Source organism: Pezoporus wallicus, unplaced genomic scaffold (assembly GCF_028554395.1).
Source record: "Pezoporus wallicus isolate ANWC-B61680 ecotype Strahan unplaced genomic scaffold, APGP_CSIRO_Pwel_v1 contig_5352, whole genome shotgun sequence".
In the NCBI taxonomy this organism is placed as follows: domain Eukaryota; kingdom Metazoa; phylum Chordata; class Aves; order Psittaciformes; family Psittacidae; genus Pezoporus; species Pezoporus wallicus.
The window spans coordinates 1,638,413-1,660,968 of record NW_026639660.1 but is presented as its reverse complement, the minus strand read 5'-3'; the positions used below and the strand labels follow the sequence as shown (position 1 = coordinate 1,660,968).

Below are 22,556 nucleotides of genomic sequence, written 5' to 3'. Positions count from 1 at the left end.
AATCGCTCTCTGGTTTTGTCCCCTCCGGGCCGCCGTAGCAGCCGGCGGGGGCGGCTGTCAGGCGGTGACGGCGGGCGGGACGCGCCCAGGTTGTTGCTGCTGCCGGGACGCGGCTGGGTGCGGGCGGCGGCGGGGAGCGCGGCAGACCCGGCCCGGCCATGGACGAGCAAGCGGGACCCGGGGTTTTCTTCAGCAACAACAACAATAACAATGCCTTGCTTTTGCCGCCACCGGCGGGCGGGCCAGGGCTGGAGCCGGGAGAGGCGGCGGCAGCAGCGGCTGCCGCGGCGGCAGCAGGAGCAGGAGGCGGCGCAGGGGTCTCAGCCTCCGGAGCCGCCGCACCGGTGTCGGCGTCCCGGGCTCAGTACAGCGTACCGGGCATCCTGCATTTCCTGCAGCACGAGTGGGGCCGCTTCGAGGCGGAGCGCGCAGAGTGGGAGGCGGAGCGGGCGGAGCTGCAGGTAACACTCGCGACCTCCCTCAACACCCCTCTCCCCAACCCCGGCACGGGCAGGCGCTTCCTGTTGTCCTGGCTTCCCCCTTGTCCCTTCCCCCGTGAAGGAACGGCTGCCCGGCTCCACCGGGGGCCATTTCCCTCCCTCGGAGGGCGGCCGCCCCCCGCCGCCGGGCGGAGGGGCGTGACATGGCGGCCGGCCCTGAGGGGAGCGGCAGCTTGCCGCGCGGCTCTTGTTGCCTCGCCGGAGTTTTCCGGGTGCCCCTCCAGGGCCGCCCGCATAAACTTGTCACCGGTTTCATAACCCACTGTTAAAAACTGCCTCTGGCTCCCCCCCACCCCGCCCGCGGTGCTGCCTCGGGCTCTCGGGCCCCTGGTCGGGCCTGTGGGACCGGCTGCAGCTCGTGTGGTGTTGTGGGACACGTTATGTAGTGTTTTCAGTTGAAAAGTTATGGGGTTGATACTTCCATTAATGCATTAAAGGACTGATAGGGATCTCGTGGTTAAAGAACTTGTGAACTGTTGGCCTGGAGTCATTGCTGTCAGATACTTTAGTGGTGGGCATGTTGCATTAGTAGCAGTCGATAGTGCAACCTTCGTTCCTCTTTGGCTTTGTTTACAAGAAAAATCTCTATTGTAAACCTTAACGCTGTCCACACGGCTAGCAGCCCACAGTTTGGTTCTCATTTGGCTATATTTGAGAAGGAAAAGTCTCTGCTTGTCTTCCTATTTAAGTCTCCTCTATTTGCCTCTTGCTTCCCATCATCTCTTTGCTTTATATGGCTTTCCTTGAAAGTACCATCTTTATCAAGAGAGTCTTGAGCCTGTTGAGCAATCAGACCATTTCTCTGCTTGGTTTGGTTTTGTTTTCCTAATTAGTAAGGATGTCATCTTTTTAACTGTACTTTCTATGGTAGCATCAAACGACCACTCTCAGAAGAGTGGCAGATGTAACACACTTTACTGAGCCTTCCTTTGTAAGAATTTAAAGAAAGTGGTCATGGAGCCGAGAGTAATTTTTATTTTAAAGTCAATGGTTCAATGAAAGTTTCATTAGTAACTGAATCATGTTTCTATTTGCTTCATTCAATAAATACTGTGTAGAAAGTAACTAGCTTAGCTATGTATAAGAACATCACATGTCATATATCCAGTGGAGTCTCATAAATACCTTGACATTTTTTTCATAGCTGATAAAAATATAAAAAATTGATTTGGAGGAAAAAAAAAATGTTTTACAGGGACCTAAGAAGTTCTGCTAGTGCATTAATAGTAGTAACACTTGGCATATTTATAGTGCCCTTCAACACAGGCTAGCGTGCCATTTCTCCTCCCATAAGTATGCCTCAAAAGCTTGGTAAGTGTCATGGATGAGACAGGAAAGAAGCTGAGTATTTAAAGTATTTGCTGAAGTCACGTGTTATCAGTGGCAGAACTGGGAATATAACCTGATTACAAATTGTTTGCTTGAATGCCTTTGACTCTTGCCAGAGCATCTCAGTAAAGTTATAATTAGCTGTGGCTGGCATTGCCATGAGCTGTAACAGCATTTATCTGCTGTGGAGGCATGTTTGGAAAGGTGCAAAATTCTTGGCTGTCTCTATAGACATCAGGCATTAAGGTCTGCTGTGACCATTTGCAGTTGAATGTTCTTAGGTCTATGTGAGAGGTTTGTGTTAGGGGTTTGGCAACTGCAGGATGGCTTTTAGAAATTGTACGTGTACAGCTGAAGGTTGAGCAGCGTTAATTAAAAACCAGTTCCGTGCTCCTTCTGAAGCCTCTTGTTGGCCTGCATGTTTGGAAACATTTAACAGAATAATGGAAATTTGAGGTCTGGCCATTTCTCTCTCCTGAGATAAAGATGCAGTGCTTCTGATTATACTTTAGTATAATCTTCTATCCAAGGTTTCTACCCAGCATAAATTTCAGTGTTAGGTTATCCACTTTACTGGGAGGCTATGTGGCAGAGGACTTACTTTGTGTGATCATTTTAGTATGCCAGAGATTTTTTTTGGTTTTTTTTGCAATTCATCTTGTTTCTAAAAGGTAGACTTTTTTTTTTGTCTGCAGTTTCTTACCTGCCATGATCTTTAAATACTTTGGATACTTTATGCCCCAGTATTACTATGCGTGGTTTTTGCTCTGTAGTTGTTGGTTAGTTAAGCTATACCCTCTCTCCCAAACACCTTGTAATTCAGTCTTCCTGTGATTTCCCATGTTTCTTTCTTTCCCCTCTGGGCTTCTTTTTATTTTCTCTTTTTCTTTTCCTTGTAATTAATTGTGTGGAACTAAATGTGATATTCAGGTTGAGTACCTTCGTTTTGTGTTATGTGATGCTTGTTCAGGTGATGCACACCCAAGTTTATAACATATGTGAGTTGGTGGGTTGGGCCGCTCACTGTGTTCTTAGTTACTGGTTAATATTGCCTTTCCAAGGTTTTTCTTCCTGTCAAGTGCCTATGTGTTCCTTTCCCTGGTAAATATTCATGTTTACTCCGATTTTTTTCTAATCACTCTTCTTAAACCTTTTGAAATTATTATTGCTGCTATTATATGGTCTTCCTCATTCAGAGTGAAAGAGGACTCCAGTATTTACTTCTATGCAAGTATTATTAATAATCTGTGTATTTCAAATAAGAATAGATTCATATGGGATTTCCCTAGATGCTGATCTGCTAATTACATATTTCACTTGTAATGCTTGCTTTCTGTCATCTGCAGATTGAGAAATTACCTTAAGAATAAACTTTCAGGATGGTGCCTTGTGAAGTAATTCACTAGAAAAAATACTAACATTATTCATCCTTCTTTTAGTATTCACAAACTGTGTTTTATAGCATTATCATTTATTTTTGTATCTTTTCAGAAATGAGTAATTTTCCTTTTCTTATGCTCTTCTACCAGCTGCTTTGGAGGGTTGACAAGGAGGGGTTTCCTGTTCTCAAAAGAGTTTTAAACTTCAGGGTTTTTTTTTGTTCTGTATTTTTATGGACTATATTTCCAAGGCATTTCAGAGTTGTATTGGATAAGTCCATCCTAAGGTAGCAAAGATTTTGATCAAATGCATGCACAGGGCTCTGAAATTTGTATCTTTGCTGGAGGCAAGCAGGGTTTGATCTGCCTCCCATATTGGTGTCTTGCCTTAACGATACGTATTCTGACTGGTTGGGAATGATTCTCTGTTGCAGTTGTTATTTCCCTTGTAATTAACCATCTGCCACCCCTGAGAGAGAGCGATGGGGACTCTGCCCTGTGGCAGTGACCCCCGCAGTGCTGCCGATGCATGTTCTTGTCTCAGCAAGTGACAAAGCTGTTGAGCTCTGCTGCTGGATGAGCTTGGAATTCTTCTGTATGTGTGTTTATGGATTTTGTTTTGACTAGAAATTTTGTCTCTGCAAGCAATGTATATGTTGTTGTGGAAAGTTTTGCTTCTGACAAATATTTTTCTGGTAAAAATGCTGATTTGCACACTTTGGCATTTCTCTGCATTTCACAGATGTTCTAAATTGCATCAAACTACTATGCCGTATGTAACTGCATGTATAGACACCCTGTATCCTCCTAAGGAATTTTGTAGCTCTTGTCCTCTTCATTAATAAAGTTTTTATTTCTTCTAACTGGTAACTGTTTCTTTAGAATAGTAGACTACTTTGGAGTAGTGGGATCTGGTAGGATTAAATTAAAATTATTTTTCCTGGGTAAACCTTCTTTTGGAAAGATTTGCAAGGAAATCATGGAGAATGGGTGGATACAATGTGCTTGTCTTTCCACAGCTTTGTTAAAAATATTCCTTGTAAGACAGTGCCAAAAGGAAAAAAAAAAAAAACAACCAAACCAAAACAAAAAACCCAAACTATATAGGAAAGAGTTAATGAAATGAGATAAAATGTGGTTAAATGATAGCAAACAACTGTAAAAGGAGGGATGTGATGGAAAGAATAGATAAGCACTTGAGGCTGGTTATGGAAGTCAGATTTAGTAATGTTAGCTCTTGGTGGGGTGAGAGGGGAAAGGGTCACAGATCCTTGCTGCTGCTTTTCTGAGGCAAGAGGCAGGCATTGAAACCAGGCATGCTACATGGTAAGATCGTGTCCTTGGAGACAGACAAGTTAAAGTAATGAGGAGAAGGGGCAAATCAGACAGATGGCTGTGGCTATTTATAGTATGGTTTAGGACATTCGTTACTTGATTCAGAAATAGTTGATATTTACAGTTTGTTGACTTGCAGATAACAGTCCTCGTGTTGGATTAAGTTTCTGCTTAAAAATCATTCTGGTAGCTGGATAATCCAAAAATATTGTTCAGAGAAAACGCAATGAACGGGTAGTTGATGAAATCAGTTAGTTAGTTTGTGGAAAACTGAGTATTTGGGTTGGCCAATAGAGTAGAAGATAAAATGCAGTTTGAAGAAGGTTTGTGTAAGATTGTCAAATCTGATGATGTGGGTTGAATATCTGGGATTCTCTGTGAAATATGAATTGGCAGAAGTACTGTGCGAATCTTTGATAAAATATTTTTCTCACAGGGCAGATATTACAAAGAAAACAGTGATTAATGTTAAGTTCGTCTCCACCCCAGAAGGACAATATTTTCAACTTTTCAAGTGTGTCGGGTAAATCAAAAGAAAGGTAGAAGACAGTAAGCCATGGTCACAATACTGCGGCATGTTTAGTTGGGAAGGATGATGCTAACAGGGTCTTGGTGACTGCCAGATACCCTTTCTTTAGTGAAGTTCTTTGAGCAGACTTTCTAGTTGCCAAATTCATGTGAAGCAAAAAAGAGAAGCTTCTGTACTCTTTTTTTCCTGTTTGCTTATATGCCTGTTTGCCAGCTAATCCCAATATACTCATTGATAAGCAGTCATGGCTTGTTTTATTTAAGCCGGGAGGACTAGTGGGAGTAATGTTCATTGAAGAAAGCGCTGTGTTACAGAAATTCATAGCTTCTGTAGAGAAGTAGAATGTAAAAACATACTGATGGGACTGCCTGGTTCTTTCCAGGTCTGTACCTGGTTTTTGAGGTAATTTGATTATTTTTGTTTTAATTGCATAAATGATCCAAGCATTTCTCAGTATCATATTTTCCCATTCTTCTCCAATCTGTTAAACCTGTAATTTACTTTAAATGTAATGAAAATTTGTTTTTTTAAATGGGCCTAACTCTTAAGTGCTGTAAATACTGATGTGGCATGATGGGGCAGACTTTTGCAATGTTACATTGTCTCCAAGTGGTGCAAACATTTTCACAGAAAGTTATATTTTAAAAAAGAATTGGATTTTCAGATTTTCAGGATTTGCTATAGAATTGTTGAATTAAGCAAAAATGGAGTAAGTTGTTACGTTCTAGGCAGAATACTGTTTTTCAGTGTCAGGTTAGCATATGGTGAAACACCCGATGTGTCTTTACGTCTGTACGCAGTTAAAATTCAAATTGGTATCTCTGTGTCCTACTCCAACTGTAGTCCTCCTTTTTCTTCTGAAGGTCTTGGCTTGTGTCAAGTTTTATTGCACTGGGGCTAAGTAACTTTGCACTGTTTGAACAAAAAGGTGCAAATATAACTCAGCCTTTTTTGACATTTCAGTAGACACTGAAACTTTATTTACTAATTCTAGAGCAGGCTGTGTAAAATTCCCCAAGAAAGATCACATGCCTCTCCAGAGACTTTTGCTCCATCTTAATTTAGTGCTGAAAGAACTAAGGCTATACAAATGCCAAGCCTCAACTAAAATTGGTATCTGTAAGCAGTTTTCCAAGAAAATAGGTATTGGTCAGCAAACTACTTGCATATTTGGTTTCACAAGAATGCCAGGCTTTGTCAGGTCCTCCTTTCTAAGTTCCTTAGCTAGAAAGTGGCAAGAGCTGACTTAGATGTAGATGAAGAATTGTTTGTTGGTTTTTTTTAAATGCTGAGAAATGCTTAGATACTTGAAACAGCTTTTCTGAATCACTTTGGAGTGCTCAGGATCCAAGCTTTGCAGACAATGCACTAGAAATAAAAATACTCTGAACTGTGAAAATACTCTGAACTGTGAACTTTATCATATGACTGTTTCTGTATGAACCTGTAGATGGATTCTTTTCCTATTTGGAGTTTGCTGTGTAGTAACTAATATTAAATATTTTGAAAATAACTGAGTGGCAAGTTAAGACTGCAGTGCAGAAAGACTGCATTTTTTCTGCTCTTAGCCAGGAATATGTTTCCCTTTAGGGCAGGATTGCAAAAGCACTGGGGGGGGGTACGACACGGGGGGACGGCATGCACGATACTCATAGCCAAGGTTGTGAAAAGGAGGTGAGAACAAATTCAGTTACTTTTGTACCTGTTTCACTTGGTGCTCCAGGAAGTTCAGGTTGGTTCAGCATGCTTGAATACAAGAAGCTGCTCCTGGCTGAAGGAGCGAGAAAAGGAAGCCTGCTCATTGCCTCTGCAAGTGCTTGTGTGGTCAAGTCTGGTTCAGTCTGCTCTTTGTTACTAAAGCCAAATCTAAAAATCTCCTCCACATTTCTTTTCCCTTGTCCTGCTGTACCCCAAGTGATTCATTCAGCCTGTGAACTTCCATTGTCTCAGTTGAAATGTGGGCTGTAAGTCTATTTATCAGTCCTGGTATTGACTACTGTTGCTGTATTTCTGCCTTTCCTGTACAGCACGTAGAAGGGAATTATATTTGAGGGTTTGCAATTTGGACTCCAGTTCATAATATGTGGTTATTTTGTGACATGTCATTGCAGTGTTGCCTGTAGAGTTGCATCATGTTTAAAATTTGCCCTTTTTTTGTCCTTGCATCAGTCTACGTCAAGCATGCTCCTGGACGTTTTTTGAAAGGCAAAGAAAGGTTAACACCCGCCACTTAAGTGTGCTACAAAAATTTAGAGAAAAAATTAGCTTATGAAGAAGTATTAAATAAGCTGAGTATTATTGTTTGGCCAGCTCAGTAACTTTGCCGAGTTTACAGCTGTTAGAACAGTGAAATGCAGCACTGAAGAGTGGGGAAAAGAAAGACTCACTCTCTGAACAGAGATCTGCCCAGTAAAGAGGAGTCTTCCTTTTGGTTGAGATGTGTAAATTAGTAATCAAGGTATTACCAGGAATGAATTACTAAATAATTTTTGATTCTGGATGATCTTTTTGAGTTTTTAATTCACTGATAAAAAATTGTTTTTCAAACAATCTTTACAAAGGGCTAAAGAGTGTATGTAAATGGCTTCATGAGCCATCGTTTTTTTTCCATAAGCTAAATCTTTGATCTCTTTTGGATGTTTCAGTTTTCTCAGGGCTTAGCTCTGACACTACTTTTAGGACACCTCTGAGAAGTCCAGCAAAAATAATTTGCCAGGAGCAGATAGTGCTGTGCATCAGTCCCACGAGGCGCTATCGTCCAGCGTGAGTATGCAGGTGATAAATGGGATGAAGTACTTCTCTGCAGGGTGAAGCTAAATACACCTCGGTGCCTGCCACTTATTTCAGCCTGTGGCCTCACTTCAGTTTTATGTTATCTTAAATGGCTGCAGGCACTTAGAGAAGCTTCCTTGCCTCTCTTGGCCTGGAGTGCTAGTAGGTGTGTGTTGCAATGTTAAGTATGGTTCCTGAAATACTGTTTGCCAGTTGTACTAGACCGCTGATAATTCCTTTCCTCCCTCCCCTGTACCTGTTTTTTATCTCTTGTCCTCTCAACCGTAGGCATACCTACACCTATTTACAGATCTACTAAAATATGTTGCACTTCAGTGAACCAAGTATAATCTAAAATACTGAGCATCCTAGCAGCCTGCAGAATCCTCTGGCAGATCTTGGTAGACCGGTTAGTAGGACTGTTCGAGGCTGATTCATCTGTATAATGTATTTAGTTATTTTAGCTATCTGCATGGTTTTTGCAATACTTTTTTTGCAGTTTTTTTTCCTCCCTTATTCTTTTTCTCTCAGCCTGCGAAGATCTTGTTGAATCAGAAGCAGAATATACAGAATTGTGCATCTTAATAGCTCTTACTTTGTCAAATGATACCTGAGGACCTTCAAGTGCTCATAAATTTGAAGTGAGGTTTCTTTTGAAATATTAAGATAAATATTTTAAAGACGAGAATGGAAAGGCTTTTATTAGTTCTTGAGTCTTAAGAATAAATCACCTCTAAACTTAAAATGGCTGTAAAATTCAGGAGCTGCTAGAAGTTTGTACTAAACATGCATCATTTGTTTCGGAGCCATAGTGTTGTTTCTTTCTAAACATTTTCTGTTCAGGCTAAATATTTAGGTGCTACCTAAAAGTTTCCTCACCCTTTTGTCCACTTCACCCTAATGTGACCTTAGAGTCTTTTGGGGAATTTCTTAAAATAAAAATGTTGTTGCCTGTGATAGTATTTTTAACATAAAAATGAATGTTATTTTTAAAATCTCCTGGTAAAGAAGTGGAGTAGTTAAGATAGCTACAGCGTTATAAATTTGGACTGGATGTGCATGAAATTCCTAAGTTCGTGAATCATAGAATAGCTAGGGTTGGAAAGGACCTTAAGATCATCTAGTTCCAACCCGCCTCCCATGGGCAGGGATACCACACACTAAACCATGTCACTCAAGGCTCTGTCCAGCCTGGCCTCGAATGCTGCCAGGGATGGAGCATTCACAACTTCCTTGGGCAACCCATTCCAGTGCCTCACCACCCTCACAGTAAAGAACTTCTTCCTTATATCTTCCTAAACTTCCCCTGTTTAAGTTTTAACCCGTTGTCCCTTGTCCTATCACTACAGCCCCTAATGAAGAGTCCCTCCCCAGCATCCTTGTAGGCCTCCTTCAGATACTGGAAGGCTGCTATGAGGTCTCCTCATGGCCCTCCTCTGCACTTGCTCTGTGTCCTTCCTCATGTTGAGGGCACCAGAACTGTATACAATACTCCAAGTGGGGTCACACGAGAGCAGAGTAGAGGGGCAGGATCATCTTCTTCAGCCTGCTGGTTACACTCCTTTTGATGCAGCCCAGGATACGGTTGGCCAAAAAAGTTTTTGTTGCAGTTAAAAAACTTCAGTAAGATGGGGTTGGGGAGTGGGGGGGGGGGGGTTGGGTGGAAGTCCTGGACAATCCAGTTGTAGCTGCAAGAGACTGTTCCACGCATCTCTTCCCACTGGTCTCTGGTTTTTATTTTTTATATTTATTTTCCCTCCTGACTCTTGATTTTAATCTCACAGTTGAGGTGTAATACAGGATCTTGTAGCACTTAGCCTGGAATAAACTCAGGGTGGATACTGCCTTCATTCCTTGCTGCAGTGCCAACAGGGCCAGGCAGTTGATGTGCCCCACCCATAAGGCCAGGAACAATATGAGTTTTTGTGTGATCCCCTGTAGGCAGTTTAGAGGGTTGGGATGACTAGCTTACAATTTGATGCATTTTAACCTTATTAGTTAGGAGGTCAGTTGTGGCTGAACCTGTTTGTGAATTCTTGAGATTTTTAGCAAACCTACCCATGAGTGGCCAAAGCACAGGGATAGAACAGTGCTGCAGATTGTTCCAACCGGAAGCAATCCTCCTCTGCTATCTTACTCCCTCAGGTAGCGCAGGCTTCAGATTTGACTTGTACTAAAGCTGCAGCTATGGGAAATGGCCTGTGGAGTCTCAATATATTGATAAAATTCTTCCTTTTATGTCCAAATTGTACGAAGACTATAGTTGTACAGTTCAGCTTTGCTTTTTATTGTGTTTAAACCCAGACCTCTTACACTTCAAATGTTTGCCCAAACATTTAGACAGGTGTTGGCTAAATAGTGATCCTGAAGTTACAACCATTTTGTTCTAGAGACTAAGAAAATACTGCTAGATCTCATAATCTGTCATTTTAAATATCTGAACTCAGTGTATTCATTTATTCAGTTTTCATTTATACTACTTTTTTTTTCAGTTATGGTATGAACATTTAGGTTTCTCTGCATATTTTCAGTTAAATGCCAAACATTGTAAAGGATGAAACCTGCTTATGACATATAGACTGTTACAGTATTATTGTTAGTATAGTATTTCAGTTACTATTTTAATGTTATCCTAATGTGCATTACAAATAATCCTAAATATTATAATTTTTAAAAAATTAATGAAATTTGAGCTTACATTTATAACTGGTGCTGAGTTAGTTGTAATTACCCAGTATTTATATAAATGAGGAATAAGGGTTGCTAACATCCTGTGTGAAAGGGGGGGGGGATATTCTCTTTTTGTTATGAAAATGTAAGCGTTCTCATTTTCAGAGCCAGAATTTCTCAAAAACAATGAGTATTATTTTTTACGTCCTTATTACACAAGGATACTACTCAAAAGAAAAGCATTAATAAGCTATGCTAGAAACTGCGCAGCCTCCAAGGAAAGAGCAATATTACTCACAAGCCCCCTGGTGCACTTGTCTGTTTCTTGATTTGCCAGTAAAACTACTGATCTATGAATCATATAGTAACCTTGAAATATCCTGGCAATAAGCTTGTATAGGGCCTGCAGAGATGACTCTTGGGCTATGGATTCCACTCTGTTGTTGCTGCATGCTTTTGGAGTAGGAAACACAAGGATTTCTTGAAAGTCCAGGAAAAAGAGAAGTTATACAGCATCAGTAAGAGCAGTGGCATACCACTGACAATAAAAGATGTCCAAAGAATCAGTATTTCTTCCAGTGCTCTCCTTCCTGTGTAATATGTGTGTGATACATACAGCCTTTTGGTGGCCCCTTTTCCTTGATGTTGAATCATAAGGTGTTTCAGCTTCGCAGGTAGAGTTAAGAACATAATTTATGTTACTTTATGTGCTTAAGAAGCTTCTGGTGACAGTTTGCATTTTGGTTCTCAAATGGTTAGTCAGATAAGTCACGAAGCCAGGCCTGCTTTGTATTGGAAGCTGACTCTGCTAATTTTCACATAAAAGCAGTGTCATGTGATACTTCTTAATCAAATCCATTCGTGTCTGTCTTTTTACAAAAGTAAGCTGTGAAAACTACTGAGAAGTTGCAATTTTTTTTTCTTTGTTTAGGCTACTACCAACGGAAGATGACTTTAACCTCAGTTGTTAGCATGGTAATGCTGTTTTAACCTCTGAGGTAGAGCAGTGCGTAAGCCAGTCCATTACTGGCTATCCTTTGCCAATTCTAATGGGTAAACATGCTTCATTCCAGCCTGTTCAGTCAGTTTGTTCTTAGTGAGACAGACAGCAGGTCACCTCATAGAACTGTGCTTGCAGACAGCAGATCACCTCATAAATCACTTCAGCTTGTGACCTGATGGCATTGGGTGATCTTTTTCGTTCCAGCCAAATGCATATTTGCATCTTGTCCTACTATTTTTAATAGTGTGCTTTGATGTTCTCTCGCTTTTTGGCTACAAGGCTACTGGTTCATTTCTGCTGCACCTATTCAGAGGCAGGGAGACGGGAATCACTACCACAGTGTGCTAGTTATATATGCATTATAATCTTTGTGTCTGTACAGTTACTGCAAACTAAGTTGTATGTAGTTGAGGTGTTCCTTTTATTACTGGGAGGGATGGTGACCTTGTTGAGTTGACATGCTTCTTGCACAGTTCCATTCTTCAGGGTAGGAAGTGCTGACTCCCAGTGCCAGCATGTCTTTTTTTCTGTGCCTTTCTCTAAATCTAAGCAGATGAATGTTAGATTCAGTTGTAGTTCTTTGTTCATCCCCGTTTGAGTGTTAAGTGAGGAGAAGCTTGATGCCAGTGACAGAGAACTTTTGATTCAGCTGAGAGTTTTTTGGTGAATACATTTCCCCCAATTGAAGGTGAAGACCAGCTTCATTGGAAAGTAGCCAGCGTTTTTTACTCATCATAATCTGTCTGCTCTAGTTGCTTACTGGTGGTTAAGGATTCATCAGGTGTCTGTCAGGCTATTTCCTGGCTGTACTTGAGCAATGGAATTATGTCAGCTTGTGTCGTATTCTAGAGCAGCTACTATAGCTGGCCACCAACAAATGGACTTTTAGAGTAAAATTCACTTTGTCTGATCTTTGAGTGTATTCAGGAGTTGAGAGAGCACAAGAACCTACCTCTTATAGTGGACATGATTTGAGCATGAGATACAAAAACATGTAGTTCTGCCTTTATGACTAGGAATAGATATCTTTTATATATAATAATTTTCTGTTTGAAGGAGATTTTTCACAGACAACTAAATACTCTGCTACAAGTTGATAAAGGTTAGGTGTCTATTTTCCACTTTTATTTACTTCTATACCATTTCTCTCCTCATCGCTCTCACCAAAATACCTTTTCCTGTTTTCCATTTTTTCCTCCCTCTTAATTGCAGTATTTCGTGAGAGCTTTCTTTCACCTATTTTAGAATTACAAATAGCACTTTGTTATAAGCAGGGTTTTATCTTTTAGCTGAGCATGCTGTACTTCAGTTCTTTCACTGGTAGCATGTATATAACATCTATCTATACAACAGTACATTAATTATATACTGCTTCAGTTAGTGAGCAGAAATATTTTATTGTCTTCTGCTTATTGTTGAAAATGCTTTTTATCTGCTGACGGCTTTTTGTACACTTGTCTGTTCCTTATTGTCTATTAAATGTTTAGTCAAGAGAGGAAATAAACCCTGTCAAACAAACTAAACCAAACTAAAATTGCTTTATTCATTTTTTTATTCCCTTTAATCTGTAATGCACATGCAATTTAGAAGGGTTATGTATGCACTGTTTTTTGTGTTTACTGTTTATGAAACACAGCCAATTTCTTTTAAACAATACAAATTAATTTTAAAATTCATTAAAATAACTTGGGGAGACACACACTCAAGAGTTATGTTGCTGGATGGTTTTGAGGAAGCAGATACTAAACTGTAAACTTCCTTTTGCAGGCCCAGATTGCCTTTCTTCAAGGTGAAAGGAAAGGACAGGAAAATCTGAAGAAGGATCTAGTGCGAAGGATCAAAATGTTGGAATATGCGCTTAAACAGGAAAGGTATGCTGCTTTAGTGATGGGTACATGGTGAAGAATTCTGAACACAGACACTTCTTTTGCCTTTGTATTTGATAAAAATAAGATTTATTTCTTCTGTATATATTCAGTTCTCAAACTGATAAATCTTGTTATACTAAATAAACTTTTTGGTATAAATGTCTACATTATAGTACAACCAATAGCTAACACAGCATGGCTAAGAAAACATGCAAATAAAACCTTTGGTTGATCAGTGATGAATACTTTTGCCTTAGTAAAATTACACTTACTTGTACAGATTATACTCCAGAACTACAGTGTATTCTCTTTTTGTTCAAAGTACTAGCTTTGTTTAATAATCTCTTGATAACTGAAATCTTGAGTAACTGTCTTCAGTCTAGTGATTGCTAGTTTTTAATCTTCCTATGTTTTTTAATCTTTTCAATAAAATAGACTTTACAGGAATATCTTGTGGAGGCTGATAGTGTGAGGGGTAAAAAAATGTTCATGTTTACTGGTTAACCAGATGTCTATTTCTTTGCTCATGGGGATTTCAGAAGAAGTCCCCAGTCTACTTTACCATTTTATTCTTATGTATGCTTTCCTGTTGTTCTAAACTTTGAGATAAATGAGCTGGATTGTTTACCATGTTTCCAGAATTCTTTCTATTCAACTGATTTTTTTTATTTCTTTTTCCCAAGTTTAGTTTTAAAAAATTTTATCAGTAAAGTGTCTTTTACAATTCTTTGATGAAACAGTATATTTACGGTACTACTGCAAAGCAATCATTCCTTAGATACCATTTTCCTATCAGATAATTCCTACTTCTCTTTAATGAGGTACTAGTAAATAAACTCTTTTAAATAGTTTGTATTAGTAGAAATAAGATTAGAAATATACACATATACAAATGAGGAATAGCATATTGCTGCTAGATGACTTTAAAGGAGTACTAATAGTTGTACATTGCTGGATTGCATTTAGATTTGTTCATCTTACATGGGCTGCTTTAGGACGTGAGATGTACCTTGTACTATCCAGTTTAGCTCTTGCCAGTAGCAACCAATTTATCTGCTAGCACGGAGTTGCAGCCAGGTTTCTTGGCCAGCAGTAGCTTCCGGGCTGCAGCATGCTTGCTTCACCTTTATGGACTTTTTAGAGGAATGCTTAAGGCAGAGAACCTTTTTGCCCATGCCCTGCTGTGGTAGTGATTGTATGCCACATGTAAGCCTTCGCACAGCTGTAAACAGCAATCTCCATTATGTATAGATTTGATGCATAATTATGAAGATTCGAGTCACTTAAAAAAAACAGAGGCAATGAAGTGTGTTCTTGTGTAGTTAAAGATATGCTCTAAGGTATGTAAATTCAGTAAGATTTACATATTTCAAAACTGGGGGAGCTATTCCTCATTACTTTGGGATATCTCTAGTGCTTCGTGTTCATAACCCACATAAATTTAGATACATTAGCAGTTTATCTAAAATTACCAGAATATGTCGATACATTTGTTATGTTATCAGAGAAGCTTTGTAAGATTAAAAAAAATATAAATAAAAAATCAAACTTCTGTGGATTGTGAGATGGTCCCCCTGTTGAATTCAGTAAAATCTGTCTAAATTGAGACATCTAAATCCTAATGTAGCGGTCACTGTCAGGATAAGGTAAAAATATTGTGGTTCCATATTAGCGGTTTTTACACAGTTTTACATGCAATGTATGGTATTATCTTTGGTTTCTGAGGTCAGTAGGCTACAGTCAGCTGATCTGATCCAGTTTCACAGCTTCAGTATGGGTGTGCAATAGTTTATAAAGTAAATGTGATTCTTGTGAACAGTGTGTGCTAGGGACAGCTATTTATGAGTTTGTGGTTTTGAGCAGCATTATTATTCGCCAGTTTCTGAAGAAAGTTTTGTGTTTCTGCTGGAAATGTCTCTCGGCAAGTGTTCTAGCTTGATGCTTAAAAGAATGGCAACATAGTGAGCTTGCAAGCTCTGCTCTCTTTCCCAGCATTTTCTTCAATCAGTCATTGGCTGGGTCAGGCAATAGTCAATTGGAGTGCTGGCTTTTTCCACTGGGATCTTGGAGCTGGAAAATGAAATCCTACAAGGTAGGAGGAGCTCTGGTCAAGTTAGGGGAAGGTTGGTGTGGGTGGGAGGGGGCAGGGAAGCATTCCTGTGTTCCTTCATTTTTGCCCTGGCCTTACAGCATACCAAATCTTTCTTAGCTAGATGAATTAAGTTATGAGTAGTGGGGCAGAGTATGAAATTTTGGCCCAGATTAGTTCATGTTCAGTGCTCTCAGGAAACTACAAACAAGAAATGAGTGGCATTGGCTTTCTCAGATACATGTTTTTATGAGCTGCTGTTCTATATAATAGGTGTTCAGCATTTCTTTTATCAACCAAATATTTTCAAAGTTTGCTATAAATAAAAAACTTTGAAAACATTGCCATTGTTCTCATCTTGTGGCACTTAATGTAATTCTGTATTGGGTAAGGTGGGACATGAGTTTTACTTGCAGATTTACTTACTTTGAGGGTGGTGAGACAGTGGAACAGGTTACCCAGAGAAGTTGTGGCTGCCCCATCACTGGAAATGTTAAAGGGCAGGTTGGGTTGGGCCTTGAGCAGCCTGGTCTAGTGGAAGGTGCCCCTGCCTACAGTAGATGGTTTGGAACTAGATGATCTTTAAGGATTACCTTTTCCTTGTGTGTATAGGAAGCCCAGTTATTTCTGCTGAATAGTCTTAATACTACACTAAGTAGCAAAAACCTTAGGAAGAGGTAGCTAATAGTTAAGTAATATCACTTTCCAACAGCAGTTTTGATGTAGTTTTGCCAACATCCAGTAGACTGCAGTGTGAAGCTGTTCACAGTCGAGGGTTACTTTTTATTACTTTATCAATACTTTCTCCACCACCAGTAAATGGCATTGTTTCCTCTGGATTTTTTTAGGAGCTAGCTGTAATGTAGTACTGCTTCTCTCAAGTACACGTCCTGTTTCATCTAGTCTAGCTCATTTCCTGTTTTAAATGTATTTTGATCAAAGAACTGGACTCCTGAGCCATGTCTCTAGAAACCCTAGATTTAATTTTATGTTGTTTTCAGCACTGGTGTGTCTGATCACCGTAAGGCAGGCGCCTTCTTCCCTGGGCAGAGTATCTCGCTGTGCTGTTCCTGGCAATTGTTCTTGTTTATGTCTCTTGGTTTGGCGGCAGCTTCTAGATCTTCTGCGGATGTTTTGGCAGGCTCCCTCAGCACAGCTGGATCAGATGCTTCAGGTCTGGCGACAGATATTTCCAAGAAAAAATGGCCTTTTTTAATCGGGATCAAACTTGTTTCTGTGTGAAGTATTCAAAAAAGTTTCACTGCTCTTAGTTTTAGGAAACTTAGACGCATGAAAGCTTTAAACGTTTCCCCAAGCAACTCTTGAAGTGTTGTGGCAGCCATGTTGGATGTCTCCAAGCATTGTTTGTATAGAAGACACATAGTTTAAATAAAATATTGCCAATCATAAAAGCAGAATTGTGTAATGAAGTGCAAAAGCCAAAGCAATGGTAATTTTCATATTTATCTGAGTTAAGGGCATCTACCCAGTAACGAAGTTTCACAGCTCCAAAATAGCATTCTTCCAAACAAATTGAAGGCTAGTTTCCTGATGAAAAATTACCTTATATAAAGTTGTATATTTCAGCTGGTTATTCTAAAGTAATTTTTCAGTCCCTGCATACTATTAATAATATTTGGAATTTGAGGGCAAATGATCTGAGTTGAACAAGTTTCGGATAGTAAAGGCTCATCTTTTGTGATTTGTTTTCCTTCTTCCCCTACCTCAAAACCACTATCCTTGTTTTTGACCAGATGATACAATGGTTGGAGAAGTTTTGATTTTTCTTTAACTTATTTACAGAAAAAATGCATATGCTCTTTTTTGTGGTAATAGTTCCTCACTGCTGTGATGTATGAGCTGGAGTTCAATGTGAAGTGCAAAGGACAAGTTCAAAACTGTTAATAAGTGGACTGTGTGATTTCTGGAAAAGCAGAGAAATTAAGCATGACAGGTGATCAGGAGACACTGTTATTGTAGAAATAGGTAAAATATAAACATGCTAATGGAATAAGATGTGTTCAGAATTTGTATAGAAAAGAATTAGCTTCTTTTATGAGAAGGCAGCCTTTGTTTGCAGTATGCATAACTAAATAGTCAAGACTCTCGTTTCTAGTCTTGGAGTCCAACTTGTGTTGAGCCCTTTCCTTAGTGTGCTTTAGAAAGAAGATTGTCTTTCAAACCTGTGACATTTCCAGCTGCACGGTAGGAAACATCTAATAACAAATCTCATAGAAGCTGGATGAAGAAGGGTAGAAAATAACTTCCTTGATGGACTGCTAGCTGCTGTCTGTATTGATTTTTTTTTTTTTTTTTTTCTTTTAATATTACTCTGAACTTCAGAAGCTGACTGTAGCTGAAGGAGAGTTCAGCAGGTCAGGTACTCTGACATGGTATTCATGTTTCCGTTTCACATCTGACCAGTGTCTTGCTCAGATACCTGAATTTACACTTATTGATTGTCATTGTAGGTTTGAGCTTGATATTGGCCTTTTTTTTTTTTTTTTTTGGTCATATTGTGGAGGCAAAAGTCTGTCTATGGCTTTTTGGTTTTAACTTTTCCAGAAATATTAAAAATAAGGATTGCTTTTTGGGATTGTCAGCTCTTCAATTGCCCACCTTTGTTAGGACATGATTTTTCTACCTATCTGTAGTTCTGTTGATCTCTGCCTGTGATATACAAACTTAAATCTTCTGAAAGATGAAATCTTAATCAGATAAATAAGTGGTATACAAACCCACTTAATCTGGATTATCCTCTTGAAGAATAACAACAAAGGCTTTTAAAACTGTTGCATTATGAGTTAAAAAAACCTGCTGTTACTAGTTTAGAATGGGGATAGGATGAATAATCTCACTTTGCTGAACTGACTTTATAATGCCTTTAATGAGCAGGGAAGACCAGTAAGCAGCAAGAAGAATATTATTGGTGATTTAAGTGGGGAAAAAAATTAAAAAAGAGCATACACAGATTTAACAGATTAGGATAAATATACTGGGAAGTTTAAAAAAAATGCAGGCTGAATCTTTAAAAAGTAGATTTCAGACAGCAAGTGAGAGTTCTGCGGAGTAAGAAGGATACAAGGAAAAATCCTTTCTGTTAACATAGCAGACATTTTACTTTGGTTCTTAGGGTAAGAATTACTAACAAAACTTCGACTGTAAAATCAGTGAATGCATAGAGGATAATGGAACTTTGTATAAGACCCAAGAGCTAAAAGCAAGTGCTTCATATCACAGAACTAACTGCTCTCTGAAATTATTGGCAGGAATTGAGCACAGTATAGGTCACTAATCCAAATTAGAGTATTAATGCTTACTCACTTTTGATAAGTCAAATCACAATAGGTTAAACATTAGGATCATTTGAATTGATGACTGCATAAAAATTGGAAGTTTTTGACAGTGTTTATAGTTGGTGAGGTAGGTTAGTGACAGAGTAGAGGATTTACTAGTTCTTGATTAGTTATTGCTTTTTATTAGTGATGATGGAGGAAAAAGCATATATAGCATCAGTATTTAATGATAATGTAATGCAGTCGTTTACCAAGGTAACATGTCACTGCCAGTTTGATGTAGAAGACGGCTGGAAAAGGAAAGACAAATATTTTGATTGAGCATTTAGCTTTAATTTTGTTATATTCTTAGTTATTCTCTTCTCTACTGACCAACATGTTTATCCCTGTTGCTGTTAATGTATTTCAGGTGCATCCTTTCTCCTTTTATTGATGGTTGTTGCTCAGCTGAGTTGAAGCTTAGGGCCCTGGCTCTTGAGGAGGAAGTCAGTTCTTTCATCTGTCATTGCTGCTACGCATTTCTTCAGTCTGCCTTTACACTTCTCATTCAGAATTAAATTTTTATTATAAATAAATGGCAGTTGGATTAGTAGGAAAGTAGTACTGTCTATAGCAAAGCATAATAACTACCAAGCATTGCTTCCCTTAGCACCATTTTGTCAGAAGTAATGAGTTTTCTTAATGAAATGGGAAAAGGCAAAAAAATCCTCCAGTGATGTAATAAAAATGTCTGAGAAGCAATCAAGAGGTGCAGGTAATTTGAAAACATTACTTACAGTCATTCTTGGTACAGTCATTCGAGCTTAGTGAGACTTGGCCTGCACAATTATGAAGTGTCACACCCATTAATTTTTTAAAAACCCCATTTTAAGTGGAAGAGTTCCCTTCTGTGTAGTGGAGCCAATGAAGCCCATTTTCATGTTGGAGTATGTGAGGGGTTTTAATGGGTTTTTGTTTGCTTCCTTTTTTCTTTTTATCTTTTGTGGCCTGGATCTTGTTGCTTTATACCGAGCTCCATACATGTACATTGGAGCTGTGTGTGTGTGTGTGTGTGCTTGTGTTGTCCCACTACAGACGGCTGCATGCCCAGCATTGCCTGAATTCTTACCTGCTTTTTATTCAGTGTAGGAACTAGTATGAATGCTGCTTTTCTATCCCTTTATGAATGATTACAAAACTTTGTAGGGAATTAGGTTTTTCTGAGTGGTCTTAAGTTTTCATGTTTGGAGAAGACAATCATAGAGACAAAAGTTACGGTGAGTGCAAGAGAAGGGGGGAACAGATTGTGAAACTGGTTAAGGCTCTCTTTACCTCTGTTTCTGTGTTATAAGACTAATGAATTTTTAATAACTTATGTGTGCATTGTAATGCTTTTGTAAGAATTCTTTTGTGTGTTTAAAAAGTCTATAGACAGTGACTCTGTAGGATGAAGATTTTAAAATTAAAAAGCATTTTCATTTTTCTTCTAGCTATTCTTACTGCCATTATATTGCATGGGATGCTGTCAGTGCTACATCTGATGTAGAATAGCTCCAGCCAATGCCTGCTGTTGCTGGAAAGCACAGCATTTCAAAGAATAAAACTAAGGTTTGCTTAATTGAGGTGACAATGTGGAATATGAAGTAGATGGCATTGAACTGGGAAAAAAAAAGTTTCATAGTGATCGCTAAAAAAAAAAAGGGGTGGGGAGGGAAACAGAGTATCACTTGTCCACAGGGAGGAAACCTGTAGCAAGAACGTCTTGTAAAATCTGCAGTCCACTAATCCCTGTATTTCATCAGTATTCACTTTGCAATTATGTGCCAACCTTGGAAAAAATGATTAAGAAAAATTATGTATCTGAAGTCCTGCTGAAATTGCTTCCTTTGTTTTGTTCCTAGCCTGGAAGAAAGGAGTGGCTTCTCAAGACAGGTGACATTTGTATGTTCAGAGATGCCCTTTAAATGTACTAATAGTTTCTTTCTTTTTTTTTCTTTCAGGGCTAAATATCACAAATTAAAATATGGCACAGAATTGAATCAGGGAGATATGAAGCCACCAAACTATGATTCTGGTAAGAATTTATTAAGAATGAGCTCATTACTGGCATAAAAGCTTGAGTGTGGTTTGTGTAAATGCTGAAGTGACAGTGTTAATAAAATAAGCTGGTGGGAATAGAGATAATTAATAAAGACTGTATTTTACGCCTGTAAAATTAAAAATGTATGCTAATGCTCTCAAGAGTCTTATTAATAAATGAGTTTAGATTAAAAAAAAACCCTCAAAACCCAAACCAACACACTGCTACTTGAGAGAATAATTTTTTCTCTTCCTTAGTAATGTGCATGGGTGTTTTAGAACAGGGAGATACTGGATTTTTAGCTATAGAATCCTTTTGTCTTTGAATAATTCTTCTAAACAAGAAGTTAATGTCAAAGGATGTGGAATGTATAGTACATAATATTTTCAATTACTTGAATGGTATTCCAGGCAAAAAGTAATGAAAGTGCGTATTAGGCGTGAGAGTTTGAGAGTGGGAATTTACTTACAAAATTCCAGTGACAGTTGGAAATGCATACTACTAACTCACAGTGCCATGCTGTGAGAGGACAGTTTTACACCTTGGTCCCTGGAAAGCTGATTTGTTTTTCTGGAGGTTGCATCTCCTTAGAGGTTACTTCTTCACACAAATGGTTTTAAGCACTGAACTTGAGGAATTAAGAATTTAAATTACTTCCTTTTATCCTTCTCTCTATGTCCCTATCCTTTCCTCAGGGGAAAAAAAAAAAAAAAAAGAGTAGAGAGATCAGCTTATAGGTCAAGGCCTTGAAAAGAAAAGTAATAGGTGATGATTTTTGTATCTCAGTCTCCTGATGTTCCTACTACAGCAACAAAACTAGAACCACTTGTACATAAAGGAAGAATATAGAAAGTCTGCAGACCTCAGCTCTGTCACTTGGTTTGTGAAAGGGATGGTCTTGTTTACTCTTATGGTCAATTCTTACCTTATTGGATTCAGAAGGTCATTAAAATGTAAACAAAAAAATCCAGCCCCTTGCCAACTGATGAAACTTTACACCAAGCTTTTCTTGTCCAAGGTGGAATGAGGTTTTGAGAAATTTTATTTCACATTATCAAGGTTATTTCCCTAACTGATAGTTTAATTGGTGTTACTAAGTGGACGACTCTGGTCTATATCTGAACCACTAGAAAACTTTTTCCTGATCATACCAAGATCCTAGACATCCTTGGGTTTTGTAATTTTTCAGGATGCTGCTGTAGCGTGTTGCTCCAGTTTCTAGCTGAGGAATGTAGTGCAAGGGCTGACTTGCTCAGAAGAGCCTTAGCCAGTGCTGCAAAGTGGACATTAGTGGAATTACATTTGTTAAAAATCCATTATCCTGATGTATCCCATTGCATTCTAGATACATTGCTGCTAGAAATGTACAATTCTGTATCAAATCTGGACTGATTAAAGATACACACTTAAAACAGAAGATTTTTTAAATGCTCCTTTTAGAGTAGCATTTGGTAGGTACTTACTTGTATATTTGTGTCTGACCTTTCCACCACCGAAACCCTTCTGTTTTTCCTGCCCAGTCAGGAAAAAAAGTGGAACTATTTCTAGTAGTTCTTCCAAATGAGTCCTTGTTGTTTGTTTTCTTTGTGATCTCTTGGGGAGAGAGTCTCTTGATAAAGGTATGCCTTTTTTTTTCTTTTTTTTAACTGCTTGTGGTAACTTCTGTTGTTATTTGCTCATAGTACAAATACCTTCTCATCTGTAAACTGCTGCTGCTAGCAGTGGTC

The 22,556-nt window shown here is 38.9% G+C and overlaps 1 protein-coding gene across 5 annotated transcripts in view; it reads left to right on the top strand.

The window, feature by feature from the left end:
- STRN (striatin) overlaps positions 1-22,556 on the top strand; it is a 62,678-nt gene continuing 40,122 nt past the window's right edge. For 2 of the 5 annotated variants that reach the window (XM_057415431.1, XM_057415427.1), the window contains exons 1-3: positions 3-461; positions 13,285-13,388; positions 20,750-20,823. In XM_057415431.1, the coding sequence (XP_057271414.1) occupies positions 159-461; positions 13,285-13,388; positions 20,750-20,823 (481 nt within the window). In that variant the 5' untranslated portion in view covers positions 3-158. Of the gene's footprint in view, positions 462-13,284; positions 13,389-20,749; positions 20,824-22,556 lie in introns of all 5 variants that reach the window. The other 3 variants (XM_057415428.1, XM_057415432.1, XM_057415430.1) reach the window with 3 other exon arrangements.